Below are 18,927 nucleotides of genomic sequence, written 5' to 3'. Positions count from 1 at the left end.
GAAGCAACGTTTTCAGTGCTTCTGTGGCTATCTCAGGGTATTTAGCCTTGACTTTGATCCGGAATGCTGGCAGAGGTGTTATATCAAACATACTTTTCAGCCTGCCATCATCTACAAGCTCGAGGAGTTGATCTTTTTCCCGCGCTGACATGGATGACGCACGGGTAATGACCTCGCGTGCGTTCAAGTTCGACAGTGAACATGACAGGGAATGAGGAAAGGTGCAAATGACTCATATTGTTTCATATCGTTTCATATCGCCAAATCATATTGTTTCCTCACTACCCGGGGACCACTCTTAGCACGAAGAGAGACCAATCAGGATGCTCGCTCTCCCTCTCCCTCTCAAAAAAATCTATTTCCGGGATATTGTATATAATTTCTGGGCATCAGGGAGCCACTATTGATATGCGAGAGACTCCCGGATCTTCCAGGAGAGGTAGGATGTCTGCATTCCTGACCTCTGGTGCTGTCTGTGTGATTTCTAGGTTCTCTCCCATGTCCCAGGGATGTGTGGGTCAGTAGGATAATTGACTACAGTAAAATCACTCCTCTTGTCAGTGTGTTGCAGGACAGTTTGATTGCAATTTACAGGCAAATATGAGAAAATAGGTTGAAGTGAAATAAGTGAGAGAATGGGATTGCTTAAAGAACTGCCATTGTCTTGATGGGTTGACCTCCATCCATGTTGTAAAAAAAGAGAAATCAAAATTTTAATTCAGTGTTTGTTTTAATTCTGGTATTTTTTTCTCGTGTGATATCTCAGTAACTATAAAAATAATGGAAGTCCCTCTATCAGTTGGGAACATTGAACAAGCCCTAAATGTTCACTAATAATTATATTTATAGTTCAGAGATTGCAGCAATTAAACTTTATGTGGCCCTGCCACTATTTACATTTTGATCATCTTGTTTGTCTGCAAGGTATATTTGCACATGGGGTGGGGTGTTGCTTTGTGAATTTTCAGAGCTTTGCAAATATTGGAACAGGAATAGCCCATGTAAATCTTCAAGACTAATACTTTGTGCAGTTAGATTGTGCTGACCTTTACTGCAAAGTTTCATTCCATGCTTATTTATTTTGAAAAGGTCAGTTGGCCATCAGCACCATTTTCTTTTGGTGAATGTGTGTTTGCAGGTAGGCTCCTGAATTTTCACTGTGTGAGAGATGCTTCCTGACATGACCCTTTGATGATTTAGTTCCAGTTTTATGATACTGCCGCTCCTTCTAACAACTCACTAGCCATCTTGTTCTGGATTTTACCAAAAGAGGAATCTGGTATCTATCGGTATTCTTGCTGTGTATCCGCTTTATCCAAACTTTTGCACTTTAATTAATTTGCTCTGTGCTTGTTGGAGCACAACACTATCATGTGCATCTTTGTATCTTCCATCAAGTCATTAAGAATATTTCAGTTATGGTTAGCATCGGTTTTAGCTCATGTTATATAACCACTGCAAGGGAGTGACCTTGTGTAGATTAGATTAGATTAGATTAGATTCAACTTTATTGTCATTGTGTGGAGTACAGGTACAAAGCCAATGAAATGCAGTTAGCATCTGACCAGAAATGTAAAGAATAGTGTTATTTACAAAATAACTGCGAATAAAAAGCAAGTACTACAGCACATAAAACTACTGAGACAGTACAATACAGATGCAATACTGCTTAGCTCTGTGATGTGAGGTTCAGCAGGGTCACAGCCTCAGCGAAGAAGCTCTTCTTGTGCCTGCTGGTGCAGGAGTGGAGGCTCCTGTAGCGCCTACCAGATGGGAGGAGAGTAAAAAGTCCATGGTTAAGGTGAGATGCATCCTTGATAATGCTTTTCGCCCTGCCCAGGCAACGTTTATGGTAGATGTTCTCAATGGTGGGCAATTGGGTGCTGATAATCCGCTGGGCAGTTCTCACCACACGCTGGAGTGCTTTGCGGTCCGATACGGGACAATTGCCATACCACACCGAGATGCAGTTGGTGAGTATGCTGTTAATGGTACAGTGGTAAAAATCCGTCCGTATCCTGGGACAGAGGTGAGCTTTCTTGATGCTCCGCAGGAAATAAAGGCGCTGTTGCCTTTTTGATCAGGAAATGTGGATACCAAGGAATTTGAAGCTTGATACACGCTCCACTACAGCTCCGTTGACGTAGATGAGAACGTGAGTGTGGCTCCTAGCATGCCTGAAGTCCACAATGATCTCCTTGGTCTTCTGGGTGTTAAGGGCCAGGTTGTTGTCGGCACACCACGCGGCCAGGTGCTGGACCTCATCCCTGAAGGCCGTCTCATCATCCCCTCTGATCAGGCCAACCACCATGGTGTTGTCTGCAAACTTGATTATGGAGTTAGAACCAGGTACAGGAACACAGTCATAGGTGAAAAAGGAGTACAGAAGAGGGCTCAGCACACAGCCTTGAGGCACGCCGGTGTTCAGGGTGAGAGTGGAGGAAGAGAGGTTGTCTAACTTAACTGATTGGGGTCTGTTAGTCAGAAAGTCCAAGGCCCAGTTGCAGAGGGATAAGCTGATACCAAGCTGGCGAAGTTTGGCGATCAGCTTGGAGGCCAGCTTGTAATGGTCAATAATGCCAACTATACAGGGTTGAGGCGTTAAATAAGTTCTCCATTTTTACTCCAACCTCAACTCGCACATGCATTCAGTGGAATATTGGTTATTAGCAGGCAAGAGTATATTGAAAAATCACTTGTAGAATCCCTCCCCTTCCCCACCAGCATTCCATATGTGTAATTAAGATCGAACTGCATTTTTATTTCTTCTTGGGTGTTGCTGGCCAAATGTTTTTAATTAACCATGCCTTGAGATGGTATTGCTGAGCATTGTTGAAAAATTTACATATATATATATCATCTTTGTGCTTTTTAATATGTCTCAAGAAGCATTGCACAGTTACAACAGACAGCATGTAATCCTGAGCCAGGAATTTGACCAGCGATCAGTTTCGGAAGAGAGACAAAGGCAGAGAGAATATCGGAAATTGGGTTCTGAGCAGCCATTGCTCTGAAAATTAGTGTGTTCCAACTGCTCATACTTGTCATATGTACAAGTGTGGTGAGGTACAGCTACAATGAAAATCTTGCTTGTAGCAGCATAACAAGCATGGCGACTCACAATGCATGGAACATAAATTATAGAAGACAGTGAAAAAAAATTGTTCAAAACAAGACATTAGAGCAAAAAAAAGGTCCATAGTAGTATGAGAGATGGTCTGTAGTTTGGTCTATATTGGTGTGTAGGATTAGTGTTATTTAGATCAGTTCAAGAATCTGATAGTTGTAGGAGTGTAGTTGTTCCTAAACTGTTGATCATATATCGAATAGTCTTTTATATATGTGGCTTGCCATGTCTCTGCAAAGGACAGTTAAGTCAACCATGTTGACCTGAGATTGTAGTTATATTCCCTAAGGGACAAATGCTGCATTGTAGGCTGATCAGTTTTGCAGAGTTACCATGAACAACTATTGTCTGAACATAGCTGGAGTAGTATCAAAGCTCCTGGCAGGTATTTCAGTGCCTTGATGCTGCATCACAAGAGAAAAACCAGTCTCTGCTGCACAGCTTTAAACTCTTTAAGCTTCATTGTTGCTGTGTCCTGGCACCTGAGACTCAGCTGTGAGCCATGAACTGTAAACTGGATCTCTTGGTTCCTGCAGCATTCGTAAGACAAACAAGCCAATGATAATCAAGTTCAAGGTTGTGCTAACACTGAGCCCCTGGCTTCCTGGTTTTTCAGGTCATTTGCAAACGTTGCTGAGATTTAGCACGTATTGTGGGCTACTGAGGTTTGTCCCCTAAGACCCACTCCATCCAGACAAGTGCAGGAGGGTTCTTGCTATAAGTAACTAAGAGCAACACCGGCCGGTGGCGTAGTGTCATCCGCACCGGGCTTCAAGTGGTCCTGGGTTTGCATCTAACCAGCTCCTTACAGAATTTCCCATCTGTGGTGGGTTGAGCATCAAGCTTGCAACTCAACCTTGTAAAAATCAGACAGAATGATGAAGAAATAGCAACATACATCAAAGTTGCTGGTGAACGCAGCAGGCCAAGCAGCATCCATAGGAAGAGGCGCAGTCGACGTTTGAGGCCGAGACCCTTCGTCAGGACTAACTGAAGGAAGAGTGAGTAAAGGATTTGAAAGCAAGGATTTGAAGAAATAGCAAGGTTGCCACCCAATCTGTCACAAGGTGTGAAAAGAACAACAACTAAGAGAAAGCTAACTACAGGATTATGCAGCCTGGGCACTCTGCTGCTAAAACATGAAAAGTCCTGTGGGCAAGTGAGCTGTAGTTTAGAATTCCTTCTACTCAGTTTCAGTACTGTCGATGCCAATCCCACTACAGTTTGCTGATGGGACCTGGAATGTGTGAATTACTTATTATTTTATGTCTGTTCTCCGCAGCCCTACATGTCTGTTATGCACTGTTATTGGGAGTAGCTCAGTGCTTTCTTACACTGCTTTAAGTTGTTTTACTAAGATTTTGTGCTTTGCTACTAACGTCAAGAGGGTTGCACAAAGCAGGTTGATACCAAATATACTCAGTTTTGCTGGTTTAAATCTGAAACCTTTGTAACCAATCTAGTGGGTGGGTTGACTTTAAGCAAAGTATTGACCAAAATATTATGGAATGTACGACATGATGTATTTTTGGTGTTCTTTGTCTCTTTTGCAGTGTGTAAGTTCAAGGCCCACAAGAGATGTGCTGTGAGGGCAATCAACAATTGCAAGTGGACAACCCTGGCATCTATAGGGAAAGATATAATCGAGGATGAGGATGGGGTAGGTACGAAGGGCTCAAGAATAAACACCAATACAAGTAACAATGCCACCACCATGATCATGGACACTATTGTAAATGAATTAAAAAGCAAGCTAAGGTTAGAGGGTAAATTTAGTGTTCCCTGTAGCATGTCCTCAAGCAGAAGCACTGATCAATAGTTGCTCCTCAATCAATACACCAAACAAGTAGGAATATAAAACTACCATCAGGGATTTAACCACTTCCACTGAAATTAAAGCTTATTTGTAAATAATTTTAAATGTACAGATCCAGAACATAGTCTGTCCTGTTATTATGTTAACCCCTGAAAGCCACTTCTCTCTATCTGTGACATTGCAGTTAATATGTCATCTAGCTTTTTAAATCTGCCTTTCTCCCTGTCCTTTAATATCCGTGATTAACAAAAATCTCAGACTTGCAATTAAAATTGAACCTAGAATTAATTAGTCATATTTGCCGAAGGTTTTCTTATAGGTAGGTGTGTTTTCTGTCTTTGCTTTTGAATAGTTTGGCGTTGATCTAATCCATCTTTTTAACACCGTGAAGAACTCAATCAAGTGTTTACTTAACAAACATGAGTTTATACAATGCTTCCTTGCAAAGAATGTGTGGTTAGTTTGTTCCAGACCTCAACCACACGTCTTCAAGAGGCAAAGGATAACAACAAGATTGGAGTGACCCATTGAGATCAGTGTAAAGGGAATCCAACTGAGGTGAAGAATGAGGATCCATAAAAAGGACTTTATTTAGTTAATGCAATGAACTTGATGCCTGTGATGATGAGCAGAAAGATTGTTGGGAATGTTTGAAGTAGAACATTGTCTGTAATGATGAGGGGCCGGGGAAGAATTAATGTTAATGGCATACATTATTTATGTTGTACCTCTTAGTTATTCTAACTTGCACTAATCATAAGGAACTGGACAAGATGGATCAAATATTAAATACTTACTGTCTCAGTCTTGTAGAAACACCAATAAATGTTTGGAGGGAAATGGCATCTTCCTTTCCATGTTATTTGCCTATTACTCTACACTCAGCTTTAACATTTAAGACCAGGTTATATAGGCGCATTTCTTTCTGTATTTAGTTAACTGAATTCTATCAATCTCAGATGTAAGATTAGCATTTATCCCAGCATCTTTGTGAAGCAGAGTATAAACTTTTTATCACCCTTGTCACTCTTAACTCCTTAATAGTCTGGATTGAATGTTTTGATTGTATTCACTGATTCCTGACTCCTCCACTGATATCCATTCTTTCAATTTTCTTTAATCTCTTTGAAATGTTAATAAAATCATCATTTACCAAAACTTTTGCTGTATTTCTCAGGTTAATATAACCTTTTCCTGAGGTGCATTCTTCCATGCATCAGTGATAGAATCTAGTTCAGCCCCTCAGTACTTTAACAGCAAACCCAATTAAACCAACCCGTTGCCCTTAGAAAAGTACAACACAGGGACTGGCCCCTCAGCCCACCCTATTAATTAAGTAGTAATCAAATGCCCAACTAAATTAATCCCTTCTGCCAACACTATGTCCACAGTGTTCCATTTCCTACACCTTCATGTGGCTATCTAAAAGTCTGTTGAATGCCTCTATTGTAGACAGGCAGTGCATTCCAGGAACACATTACTCTCTGTGTATATATTACAAAAATCATGCCCTGCTCATCTCCTTTGAGCATGCCCCCTCTCACTGTAAATGCATGCCCTCTGGTATTAGAAAGGTCAATCCTATATAACCATATAACAATTACAGCTCGGAAACAGGCCATCTCGGCCCTTCTAGTCCATGCCAAACTCTTACTCTCACCTAGTCCCACCGACCTGCACTCAGCCCATAACCCTCCATTCCTTTCCTGTCCATATATCTATCCAATTTAACTTTAAATGACAACATCGTACCTGCCTCAACCACTTCTGCTGGAAGCTCATTCCACACAGCTACCACTCTCTGAGTAAAGAAGTTCCCCCTCATGTTACCCCTAAACTTTTGTCCTTTAACTCTCAACTCATGTCCTCTTGTTTGAATCTTCCCCGCTCTCAATGGAAAAAGCCTATCCATGTCAACTCTATCAATCCCCCTCACAATTTTAAACACCTCTATCAAGTCCCCCCTCAACCTTCTACGCTCCAAAGAATAAAGACCTAACTTGTTCAACCTTTCTCTATAACTTAGGAGATGAAACCCAGGCACCATTTTAGTAAACCTCCTCTGTACTTTCTCAATTTTATTGACATCTTTCCTATAATTCGGTGATCAGAATTGTACACAATACTCCAAATTTTGCCTTACCAATGCCCTATATAATTTCAACGTTACATCCCAACTCCTGTACTCAATGCTCTGATTAATAAAGGCCAGCATACCAAAAGCTTTCTTCACCACCCTATCCACATGAGATTACCCCTTCAGGGAATTATGCGCCGTTATTCCTAGATCCCTCTGTTCTACAGCATTCTTCAATGCCCTACCATTTACCATGTATGTCCTATTTTGATTAGTCCTACCAAAATGTAGCACCTCACATTTATCAGCATTAAACTTCATCTGCCATCTTTTCAGCCCAGTCTTCTAACTGTCCTAAATCTCTCTGCAAGCTTTGAAAACCTACCTCGTCATCCACAACACCACCTATCTTAGTATCATCTGCATACTTACTAATCCAATTTACCACCCCATCATCCAGATCATTAGTATATATGACAAACAACATTGGACCCAGTACAGATCCCTGAGGCACACCGCTACATACCCCCTCCTCCAATCTGACACACAGTTATCCACCACTACTCTCTGGCGTCTCCCATCTAGCCACTGCTGAATCCATTTTATACTTCCATATTAATGCCTAACGATTGAACCTTCCTAACTAACCTTCCGTGTGGAACCTTGTAAAAGGCCTTACCGAAGTCCATATAGACAACATCCACCGCTATACCCTCGTCAACTTTCTTAGTAACCTCACAAAAAAATCAATAAGATTTGTCAAACATGACCTTCCACGCACAAATCCAGGTTGACTGTTCCTAATCAGACCCTGTCTATCTAGATAATTATATATACCATCTGTAAGAATACTTTCCATAAATTTACCCACCACTGACGTCAAATTCACAGACCGATAATTGCTAGGTTTACTCTTAGAATCCTTTTTAAACAATGGAACCACATGAGCAATACGCCAATCCTCCGGCACCATCCCCATTTCTAATGACATTTGAAATATTTCTGTCAGAGCCCCTGCTATTTCCACACTAACTTCCCTCAGGGTCCAGGGAATATCTTGTCCGGACCCGGAGACTTATCCACTTTTATATTCCTTAAAAGTGCCAGTACTTTCTCTTCTTTAATTGTCATACTTTCCATAACTACCCTTCTTGTTTCCTTTACCTTACACAATCAATATCCTTCACCTTAGTGAATACCGAAGAAAAGAAATTGTTCAAAATCTCCCCCGTCTCTTTTGGTTCCACACATAGCTGTCCACTCTGATTCTCCAAGGGACCAATTTTATCCCTCACTATCCTTTTGCCGCTAACATAACTGTAGAAACCCTTTGGATATATTTTCACCTTACTTGCCAAAGCAGCCTCTTATCTTCTTTAAGCTTTTCTAATTTCTTTCTTAAGACTCTTTTTATATTCTTTATATTCCTCGAGTATCTCAGTAACTCCAAGCTTCCTATATTTATTGAAGATCCCTCTCTTTTTCCGAACCAAGTTTCCAATATCTCTTGAAAACCATAGCTCTCTCAAACTTTTAATTTTTCTTTTCAACCTAACAGGAACATAAAGATTCTGAACCCCCAAAATTTCACCTTTAAATGACCTCCATATCTCTATTACATCCTTCCCATAAAACAAATTGTCTCAGTCCACTCCTTGTAAATCCTTTTGCATCTCCTCAAAGTTAGCCTTTCTCCACTCAAAAATCTCAATCCTGGGTCCAGTCCTATCCTTCTCCATAATTACACTGAAACTAATGGTATTGTGAAAAATCCTGGTAAAAGATTCTCCCTGTCTACACCATCTATGCCTTCTATAGTCTTATAAACCTTTATCAGATCTCCCCTTAGTCCCCACAACTCTTAGAGAAAACAACCCTGCTGTACTTTCTTCATTGTGTTCTGTAAGACAGGGGAAGGGTGCAGCTGACTCATATCGTTTTATATCGCCAAATCGTATTGTTTCCTCACAGCCTGGTAGCACATGCTTTGCGGCCCGGTACTGGTCCAGGGCCCAGTGGTTGGGGACCGCTGCTTTAAGAGATGTAGCACTCTCTCCTTCTTTATCTCAAAATGGCCGAGCAAATTAGCACACTCCACATTGACCTTCCTATCTTCCTTGGTAAATATTGATATAGGACCCCATTTGCAATCCTTCCCTGAAGCACATGTTCAATCCTTTATCCCTGAGAGGTCCTACTTGCTACCCAGTTATCCTCTTGCTCTTGATGTATTTATGGAATAACTTGGTATTCACCTTAAATCTACTTGCCAAGGACTTTTCACGGTCCCTCCTGGCTTTCCTAATTCCCTTTGAGTTTTTTCTGGCATTTTAAAAAATCCACAAGGGCTGTTTGATTTTAGTTTCATAAACCTTAGATACATTTCCTTTTTCTTCTTGACTAAAATTACCACCTCTTGGAAATCCAAGGTTCCCTGACCTTGCCATCCATGTCCTTTCTTCTGACTGGAATATTCCTGTCCTATACCCTATGCAGTTGTCCTTGAACACCCTCCACATTGCCCAAAAACAGGTGATCCCAATTAATTCTCCGTAGTTCTTGCCTCGTATTCTCTTAATTTGTGCTGCTCCAATTTAATACTCTTCCACAAAGTCCATGCTTATCCTTGTCTTAAACTTAAGGAGTTGTGGCCACTGTTCCCTAACCATTCTCCTACTGAAAGGTCTGTCACCTGCCTAAGCTCATTAACACAAGGTCCAGTATGACCCATCCTTTTGGTGGACTTGATTTAAGAAACTCTCCTGGTACTCCTATCAAATCCTACCTTGTGTAAACTTGCACTAAGGAGGCCCCAGACTACACTAGGGAGGTTGAAGTAACCCACTACAACAGCCCTGCTGTTTTTACAGCTTTCCCCAATCTGCTGTCCTCAATGTCCCAGTGGCTATTAGAGGTCTATAGTACATTCCCATCAGAGTGATTGCACCTTTCTTATCTTTGAGTTATACCCATATAGACTCAGTGAATGAGCCTTCCATTTTGTCCCCTCAAAGTGCAGCTGTGATAGTCCCAGATTAAATGTGCAACACCATCATTTACCTCCTCTATCTTTTCTAAAAGATTAAGACCCTGGAACATTAAGCATCCATTCCTGTTCTTTTCTGACCCTACTCTCTACTATGGCCACAGCATCATAGTTCCATGTACTGGTGCAAGTTCTTCATCACCCATATCCCTAACGCTTATAGCATTAAAAGACTTTTACTTCAACCCTTCTGTCCGACTGTGTCTGTTACCTTGCTCCTCCTGTGTCTGTTCATACTGGGCATAACATCTACCTTCTTTTGAGTCTCACCACTTCCCGATTGGTACTCTGGTTCCCATCCCCCGGCCAAGCTGTTTAAACCCTCCTAAGCTGCACTAGCAAACCTCCCAGCCAAGACATAGGTACACCAATGTGCACCAGAAGCTCTGTATGCCTGGATCCTCCCCCTCCCCCTTGAGAATGTTTTGTAGCCACTCTGAGACATCCTCGACCCCAGCACTTAGGAAGCAACACACCATGTTGGTGCCTCTTTCACAGCCTTAGAAACTCTGTCTGTTCCCCTCACTATTGGCTCTTCTGTCACTGTTTTGCTGCCTGACTGTATTCTTCTCTGTTGAGCCTCAGAGCCAGCTGACTTGGCTACCGCTCTGTCTTCTGATAGGTCTTTCCTCCCAGCAGTATCTAAGGGGGAATGGCCACAGGGGACCTTGCACTGACAGCCTAATCTCTTCTTCTGATGGTTGCTGATCTAACCACCTCTGTAAAGGTCTCATCTAAGGAGCCCTCAGTGTCCTGGATGGTCCTGATTGCCTCCAGATCTAACTCCAGTTTCTTGACCTGGTTTGTCAGAAGCTCCGCTTGGGTCAACTTCCCACAGATGTGGTCGCTTCTGTGGGAAGTACACGCAGAGAGATTGTGAGGTTCCCTGACTTCCCATGTCTTGCAGGATGAGCTTTCCACCGCTCTAACTACCATCTTGCCTGCCTGCGCAGAATCAAGGACTAAGGATGAATAACAAAATAAAACCTTACCTGTTTTTACCTGTGCCTTCTCATTGAAGCCTTTGTAAAAACAAGCACACATCCCTACATGTGGGCCACTTACTCCAGCTCTTAATGCTAAAGATTCTTGAGCCTTTACCTCCAGAGTATTCAAACACATCAAAGTTCACTCCCAAGTGTGTTCTGAAAGGAAACAAAAGATAGGAGATTTTGAAATGGACAAACGATATATTTCTGATAACTACAAAGCATTTTCAGGGTTAAGGGGCGGACAAGACTTAAAGAGCAGCTTCTGATGGGATAAATTCAGTATTGTGCATCCGCATGGATGATAGAAGAAATTAAAATCTAATTTTGGAAGAGAAGGAGGTGCCAGTCTTTAGATATTTTACAAGTGTTTGAAATTCACCAATTATCATTAAAGAAATTATTAAAATACATACTGTTGGAAATTTAAGGTAGGATATTATTACTGTGAGCTGAATAGAACATGTAGTCTCTAAGGATCATATACAACTTTAAACATATGTTAACTGTTCATTTCATATAGTTCAGATACTGTTAGAACTTAGGTTGGGTGGGCAGCAGGTGTGTAGGGAGCTGCTCTCTAACAATAGTGTGCAAGGCAATATGTTCTTAATTGGAGAAGTACAGTTCACACTGGAGGTCAAATGTGTGTGGATGCAACCTCTTGCTCTGTCTGTTGAGTTTTGTACTGAGCTGAACTGAAGGAACAGATACACTCTGTATTCGGCCGCTAAGCTTCTTGTTAGCTGTTCATTTGAAAGGAAGAGAGTGTTTGGACTTTGGCTGAGATTTTCAAATCTTTGCTAGGCACAAAAGAGCTACTAGATGACTGGGGAACAACAAGCATAGTCTTCAAAACTTCAAGAAAGGCAGCTGGGAAAACCCTCGAAATTACAAATACGTGAGCCTAATATTAGTGTGGTAGGCTGATCCAGATAATTACTGTAGATGGGATACGTAGTGACTTAATTGATTGGATTCAAAATTGGCTTGGCCATAGAAGAAGGGAGCATGACGCTGGAGGGCTGTGTCATATTATGATTAGTAGTGTGCTGCAAAGATCAACGCAGGGACTCCTTTATAATGTACACTTAGTGGCTAATTTACTAGGTAAAGATTGGAACCTGGCTTGGTCTTCTACTCATATAGCCCATTCACTTCACACATATGTGTTCAGAGATGGTCTTTTGCACACCACTGTTGTAACATGTGTTTATTTGAGTTACTGTCGCCTTCCTTTCAGCTTGAGTCATTTTGGCCATTCTCCTCTGACCTCTCATTACGAAGGTGTTTTCACTGACAGAACTGCTGCTCTCTGGATGCTTTGTTTCTCACACCATCCCTGTAGACCCTAGAGCCTGTTTTAGGTGAAAGCCCCAGGGGATCATCAGTTTCTGAGATATTCTAACCACCCTGTCTGCTACCAATAATCACTCCATAGTCAAAGTTACTTAGATCACATTTGTTCTCCATTCTGATGTTTGGTCTTGACCATGTGAGTATGTTTTTAATGCATTGAGTTTCTGCCACACGATTGGCTGATTAGATGTTTTCTAAAATTATCTATTAGTTACATGTTAGATAGGGCACCATGGTATCGTAGCAGTTAGTGCAATGCTATTATAGCTTGGGATGTCCAGGATTTCGGAGTTCAATTCCGGTGCCATCCTGTAAGGAGTCTCTGTACGTCCTCTCCGTGGAATGCATGGGTTTTCCCCGGGTGCTCCAGTTTCCTCCCACAGTCCAAAGTCAGACTGTAAATTGCTGTGATTAGGTTAGGGTTCATCGGGGTTGTGGGATTACTCGGGTGGCAGTTAACAAGCAGGTGTATAGGTGTACCTATAAAGTGGCAACTGAGTGTATATACCTGTAGATGATTTGGATGATTTATAGTTAACTGATTGGTAAGTTTGCAGATGACATAAAAAAAAGAGCAAGGTTGTGGCTCGTGAGAAAGATTATCGAAGGATTCAGCAGGATATAGACACATTGGAAATGGCAGATAGAGTTTATTCCAGATAAGAATGATGTGTTGCACTTTGAGAGGTATACAATAAAATGCAAGAGGAAATTATACAATAAATAGCAGAACACTTTGGAACATTGTTGTACAGACGGCTCTCATAACTCTCTTTATAAGTGGCATCACAAGTAAATCGTGTGGCAGAAAAGCTGTACAGCACTTCATCAGTCAGGGTGTTGAGTGTAAAAGTCAAGAAATCGCATTGTAGCTATACATAGCTTTGGTTCAGTGACATTTAGATTATTGTGTGCTGTTTTGGTCACTGCACACAGGCAGCATGTGGAGATTTTGTAGAGGCCACAGACGCATTTCACCAGCATTTTGTCTAGATTAGAGAGTATTAGCTATAAGGAGAAGCTGGACAAACTTTGATTGTTTTCTCTGGGGTATGAGAGTCTGAGGCAGCACCTGACAGAAGTATATAAAACTGTGTGTTCATAGGAAGGACAGAGTCATTTTTCCAGAATGGAAATATCAAATGCTAGAGGGCATTGCATTATGGCGAGAGGGGAAAATAAAGGAGATGTGCAGGGGAAGTTTTTATGCAGAGAAGGGTAGATGCCTGGAAGGTTCTGCCAGGGGAACTTTTAGAAGCATCTGTGAAAGCAGCATTTAAGAGGTATTTGGACAGATGCATGAACAGTAGGGAATAGATCACATGCAGGCAGATGTGCAGATTAACTTGGGATCGTTTTTGGCACAGACATCATATGCCGAAGAGCCTTTTCTTGCACAGTACTGTTGTATGTTCTGTGTCACACAAAATGGCAGAACTGTTGATTATGTTGGAAGTAGTTTTAGACTGCAGATAGAGAGCAGTGTTTCAGTGAAAATGGCTGAAGAATGGCAGATGGAATTTAATCCAAACAAATATGAAGTGGTGCATTTTGAGAGCACTTATGAAGCTGGAATATATACCATGAATGGCAGGTTCTTAGGGACAACACAGAATCAGAGGGACCTTGAAATATAGGTCCATAGATCATTAAATGTGGCAATGCCAGTAGATAGCTTGGTTTTGAAGACTTTTGAGATGCTGGCTTTCATTAATCAGGGTAGTGAATACAGTAGTGGAGAGTGTTGTTGTGTGAATGAAATCACCAAAGAAAATCACTGGTAGAGACAAAGCAGCTTCTTTATTCGACAGAACGAGATACATCGGGCATCATATGGAGACGCTGCACTCCCTCGATTTCGAGTAATTGTGACTCGCTTCTTTCTGCTTTCACTGTTTCCCTCCTACACCCCGAATATAAATAGCCTGTCCAGTTGTTGGCAAGGATAGGTCAGTTATTGATACCAATACCCCTGTGTTCACTAACATAGTGCATTGCTGTCCCCCTAACAATGCTGTTGTGTACATCCACGGGTCACCAGCACTGCCAGTGGGCTCCGCCGCCACATCTTTTTCTGACATAGGAGCCATCTGTACTTGCTCTATGATCTAATCGGCAATCAGATTGTTCGAACTGGGCACCGATGGGGTGAGAGGTTGTGTGTCTGCTGTGACGTTCACCTGTTTTTCTTTCCTTTTTTCAGGCACTGCCCCCAACTATGCCCCACACCTGTAGCATATCAACTCCTTTACCCTCCCACGTCTATTCCAGCAATTCCTCGCTTCGTACCCTGGCTGCTGGGACATCACAGCAGCTGCATCCACTAGTCATAGTCATACTTTATTGATCCCGGGGGAATTTGGTTTTCGTTACAGTTGCACCATAAATAATAAATAGTAATAGAACCATAAATAGTTAAATAGTAATATGTAAATTATGCTACTTTAACCACTATAACCACTTTACGAGATCTCTTGCACTTCCTTCGGTCATTCTCACAGGCCCATGAAACTATCGCAGAGTAGGTCGACCCCACCATTATGCCTATAGACCGGCAAACTTCCCGGTGGGCTGAGCTCAGGCCTTCCTTCATCATTTTCAGGAAAACTGGTCATCCTTCCTGGATTATCCAGCCCAGAATACTCCTCATACACTTGATATTTATGTTTTGCTTAATCTGTGGCTGTCTCATCAGCTCTTTGAATCACTGCCATTATCGTTCCCCAGTTACTTTTACCTCCCCCCAGCCGCTGCTTCCCTTCCCCTTTAAAAGACTGATATCTTCCTTCATTGCCGGCGTTCCTGGTAGTTGTCCAGGTACTATCCTGCACCTCCTGAGCTATATACTGTCCCACATACTACTCAGGAACTTCACTTTTAACAACACATGTATATCAAACATTTCCTCCAGCTTGCGCCAGAATTCTGAATTCCCACAGACGGCTTTAAGGGAGGGCAACTCTTGATAAAATGCTCTGTTTCTCCCCAGGGGTGAAGGGCTTATGAATGGTCGTAATCAGAGTCACCATCTGGCTCGGCTCATCAGGGTTCTTGGCCTGATGTTGCCCGACCTCGAGAGGTGCCATGCCTACAGATATATCTGGGTAAAACCTCTCCCTGACATATCTCCCACCATAGGCAAAATATAAAAGAGGGGTACCAGTTAAACAGCACATACTTAAAACCGCAGAGTATGTACTCCGCAGTCTGCCACTTTTGAGCACTGGAAGTCATGATGCCTGCTGTATTCCTTTGCATCACACTTGCAAAACGTATACACGAAAATGCAGCTCCCCGAATGAGTATACACGCCCCCACTCTGGCGTCCTGAAATGTCAGTAAACCACCCTTCACAACTGGTGGCCGCGTCTCGCTAAATTAACACGTAAAGTTTCCTCTCTCGTATGTGCACATTCTACTTTTATATCTACCAGTTAAACTCTCCGCGTTCATGATACCTCACGTTCCCGTGTACCACCGACCCCAACAGATCCGTGTGTGGGTGCTAATTTTTAAAAAATATTCACAGGGAATGGGGTTAATATGGAAGGGTGCCCACTGCTCAGCATGGACTAGTGGGGCTGAATGGCCTGTTTCCATGCTGTTGGTTCTGTGATTGACATAAAGCTGCTTCCTCTTAGCATTTACCTTAAATAGAGGAAATTCCATGAAGGTATACTGGAAGGCTGTGTTGTTGGCTACGTGCACACTAACAGTTCCCTGCCACTCCCTAACCCACTCAATAGTGAGTCAGGGGAGCTGCATATTCTTAAATGCATAATATATCTGTTTATTTAATAAAACCTTATTGAGTCTTTTGATTCAATAAAGTTGGGCTAGAAATTCTGATTTAGTGAGTAGTTATTGATTTTCTAACTCCCTTTTGGTTTCTTAAAAGTTTGATCAGCACGGTATAAGGAAATCCAGTTTTTCTGCTTTACTATAGGCACCCTATCCATAAGCATTCATTCACTCCACCTCTGATGCACAATAGTCACAATTTGTTCAGAATGCAGTGTAGCAACTCATCTTCCAAACCCATGACTTCTAGAAAGACAAAGGTAGTAAAAGCATTGGAACACTACCAATTGGAAGTTTCCCTACAACCACATACCATCCTGACTTTGAAATATATTGACGTTTCTTCAATTGTGCAAAAAACAAATAATATATATTTAAAAAGTGAGGTAGTGTTCAAGGGTTCAATATCCGTGGAAGAAAGGGAAGGGGGAAGAGCAGCAAAGAGCAGGTAAGGAGATAAGGTGAGAGAGGGCAGCAGGAATGGGGAATGGTGAAGAAGAGGAGCAGAGGGCAGTGCAATTACCGGGAGTTGGAGAAGTTGGAGGCTATCCAGATGGAATTGAGGTGTTACTCCCCCAACCTGAGTGCCATCGTGGCAGTAGAGGCGGCCATGGACTGACATGTCGAAGTAGAAATGGGAATGGGAAAAAGAAATGAAATGGGTGGTCACTGGGAGATCCGGCTTTCAGTGGTGGATGGAACGTAGGTGCTCGATGAAGTTGTCTCTCAATCTACGTCGGGTCACACTCATATACAGGAGGCCACGCCGGGAGCATTGGATACAGTAGATGACCCCAACATAATCACAGGTGAAGTGTTGCCTCACCTGGAAGGACTGTTTAAGGCCCTGAATAGTGGTAAGGGAGGAGGTGTAGGGCAGGTGAGCAAACTGCTGACTTGTCATGAAAGCAGCTGAAATAATTGAATACATTCATTTTTCAGTGCAGCTTTACCTGACTGGGCTACATTCATTTGCATGGAAGCAGTGACCGTTGCTCTAAAAGCTGGGGCAGCTTTGAGGAATGGGGATACTAGAGAATATTGCTGCTAACTTCTGGAGGAGAAGAACCAGTCGAGCAGCATCTGTGGGGGTGGGGGAGGGAGGAAGAGGATTTGTTGACATTCCAGTCTGATGCAGAGTCTCACCTCGAACATTGGCTGTTCTTCTCTCGCACCCCCGCAGATGCTGCTCAACCCACTGAGGTCTTCCAGCAGTTTGATTTTTGCAGTGAATTACTAATTTGGGAGGAATAGGCAAGATACACTTCCTCACTGAATGCTGATGCTCAAATATCCTGAAATTAACCCTGGATCTCATTTGAATTGGGCTGATAAAGGAGATGAAGGATCATGTCTTATTTTCTCTCTGTCTTCACAAACCCCATCACAGGTAACTGGAGCTAGTAATGAGGTTTGTGAAGAGAGAGAGAAAAAATAAGATATCCCCAATGGGACATCTAAATCTTGTGGATCATCATCCTTTTTGCACTGTTAATATCTACTGCTCTGCTTTTGGAGAAGTGTAAAATGAGTTAGTGTTTTGTTTCATGTGTACAGATTGCCATGCCTCACCAGTGGCTTGAAGGTAACCTACCTGTTAGTGCCAAGTGTGCTGTCTGTGACAAGACGTGTGGCAGTGTACTCCGCCTACAGGACTGGAGATGTCTCTGGTGTAAAGCCATGGTAAGTGGTTTAACTTGTTCTTTTTGCTGCTGTGGTAAGATTGAACAGTGAATTGAAACCATATGATGTTCAGATGCTCCATAAAAAAAAGTGTTGTGTAGTTTCATTTGATTTACAACACAGAAACATGCTGTTATGATCATCAAGCCTCATCATATCCATCAATGTATTAGAGTTGTATGAGTTGTACAGCAGAGAAACAAGCTTTTTGCCCATCAAGACCATGGCGAACTTCTTGCCCATTCATACCCATCGCAGTGTTAGGATTGCAACCTTCTATGCCTTATGTCGTTCTAGTGAATGCCGAAAGGCCTGTCTGAAAGTAGTGATGTATATGGTCCTACCACCTCCTTAAGCAGTGTATTTCAGATATCAGCCACTCTCTGTGGAAACGAAACAATACCCCTATGGTCTCTTTTAATGCTCCTTCACTCACCTTAAACCTATGCCCTCTTCATTTTGATCTCCCCACCATGGGGAAAAAAGATTTTGATGATCCACCTATCAATGCTTCTTATAATCTTATATCCTTACATCCTATAAACTGTATCATGTCTTTCTGTTCATATATCTTCTACATCTATTTGTGATTTTGTCCCAACTCCATTTCCTCTAGTTTCACTTTACCAAACAGAGCAAGAGATTTATGCAGAATTCATGTAACAGTATTCCTTTATTGGTTGCTTTAGGCAGCCTCACGTGGAAAGATCTTCACTGTGTAACCCTCTCTATACTGTTCCAAACACTTCAATCATTTGACCCTTCAGCCTCTGTTTTTAGGAAATGGTGATGGGAGACAGGACAGACTGGGATGAGGTGAAATGAGGTTGAAAAAGATTGGTGAGCCACACCTGGAACACTAATAGTCACAAAGCTGCTCAGTGGAGGTGCAGTATGACAGTGATTATCACAATGTTATGAAGTATGTATCCAGTCCTGGATGCTCACTTCCTGAAATACATTCCTAGTGGGTTGAGCTCTACAATAATCTGGATCAGGTTTAATATCACTGGCATATGTTGTGAAGTT

At 42.1% G+C, this 18,927-nt stretch overlaps 1 protein-coding gene across 4 annotated transcripts in view; it reads left to right on the top strand.

The window, feature by feature from the left end:
- The window catches only part of dgkh (diacylglycerol kinase, eta), a 502,553-nt gene that overhangs the window by 309,733 nt on the left and 173,893 nt on the right, over positions 1 to 18,927 (top strand). For all 4 annotated transcript variants that reach the window (XM_063051189.1, XM_063051190.1, XM_063051191.1 and 1 more), the window contains 2 exons: positions 4,681 to 4,787; positions 17,773 to 17,898. In XM_063051189.1, coding sequence (XP_062907259.1) covers positions 4,681 to 4,787; positions 17,773 to 17,898 — 233 coding nt within the window. The remainder of the gene's footprint in view (positions 1 to 4,680; positions 4,788 to 17,772; positions 17,899 to 18,927) is intronic.

This window comes from Mobula hypostoma, chromosome 6 (assembly GCF_963921235.1).
Source record: "Mobula hypostoma chromosome 6, sMobHyp1.1, whole genome shotgun sequence".
Lineage (NCBI taxonomy): Eukaryota > Metazoa > Chordata > Chondrichthyes > Myliobatiformes > Myliobatidae > Mobula > Mobula hypostoma.
This window is presented reverse-complemented; position numbering and strand designations above follow the sequence as displayed.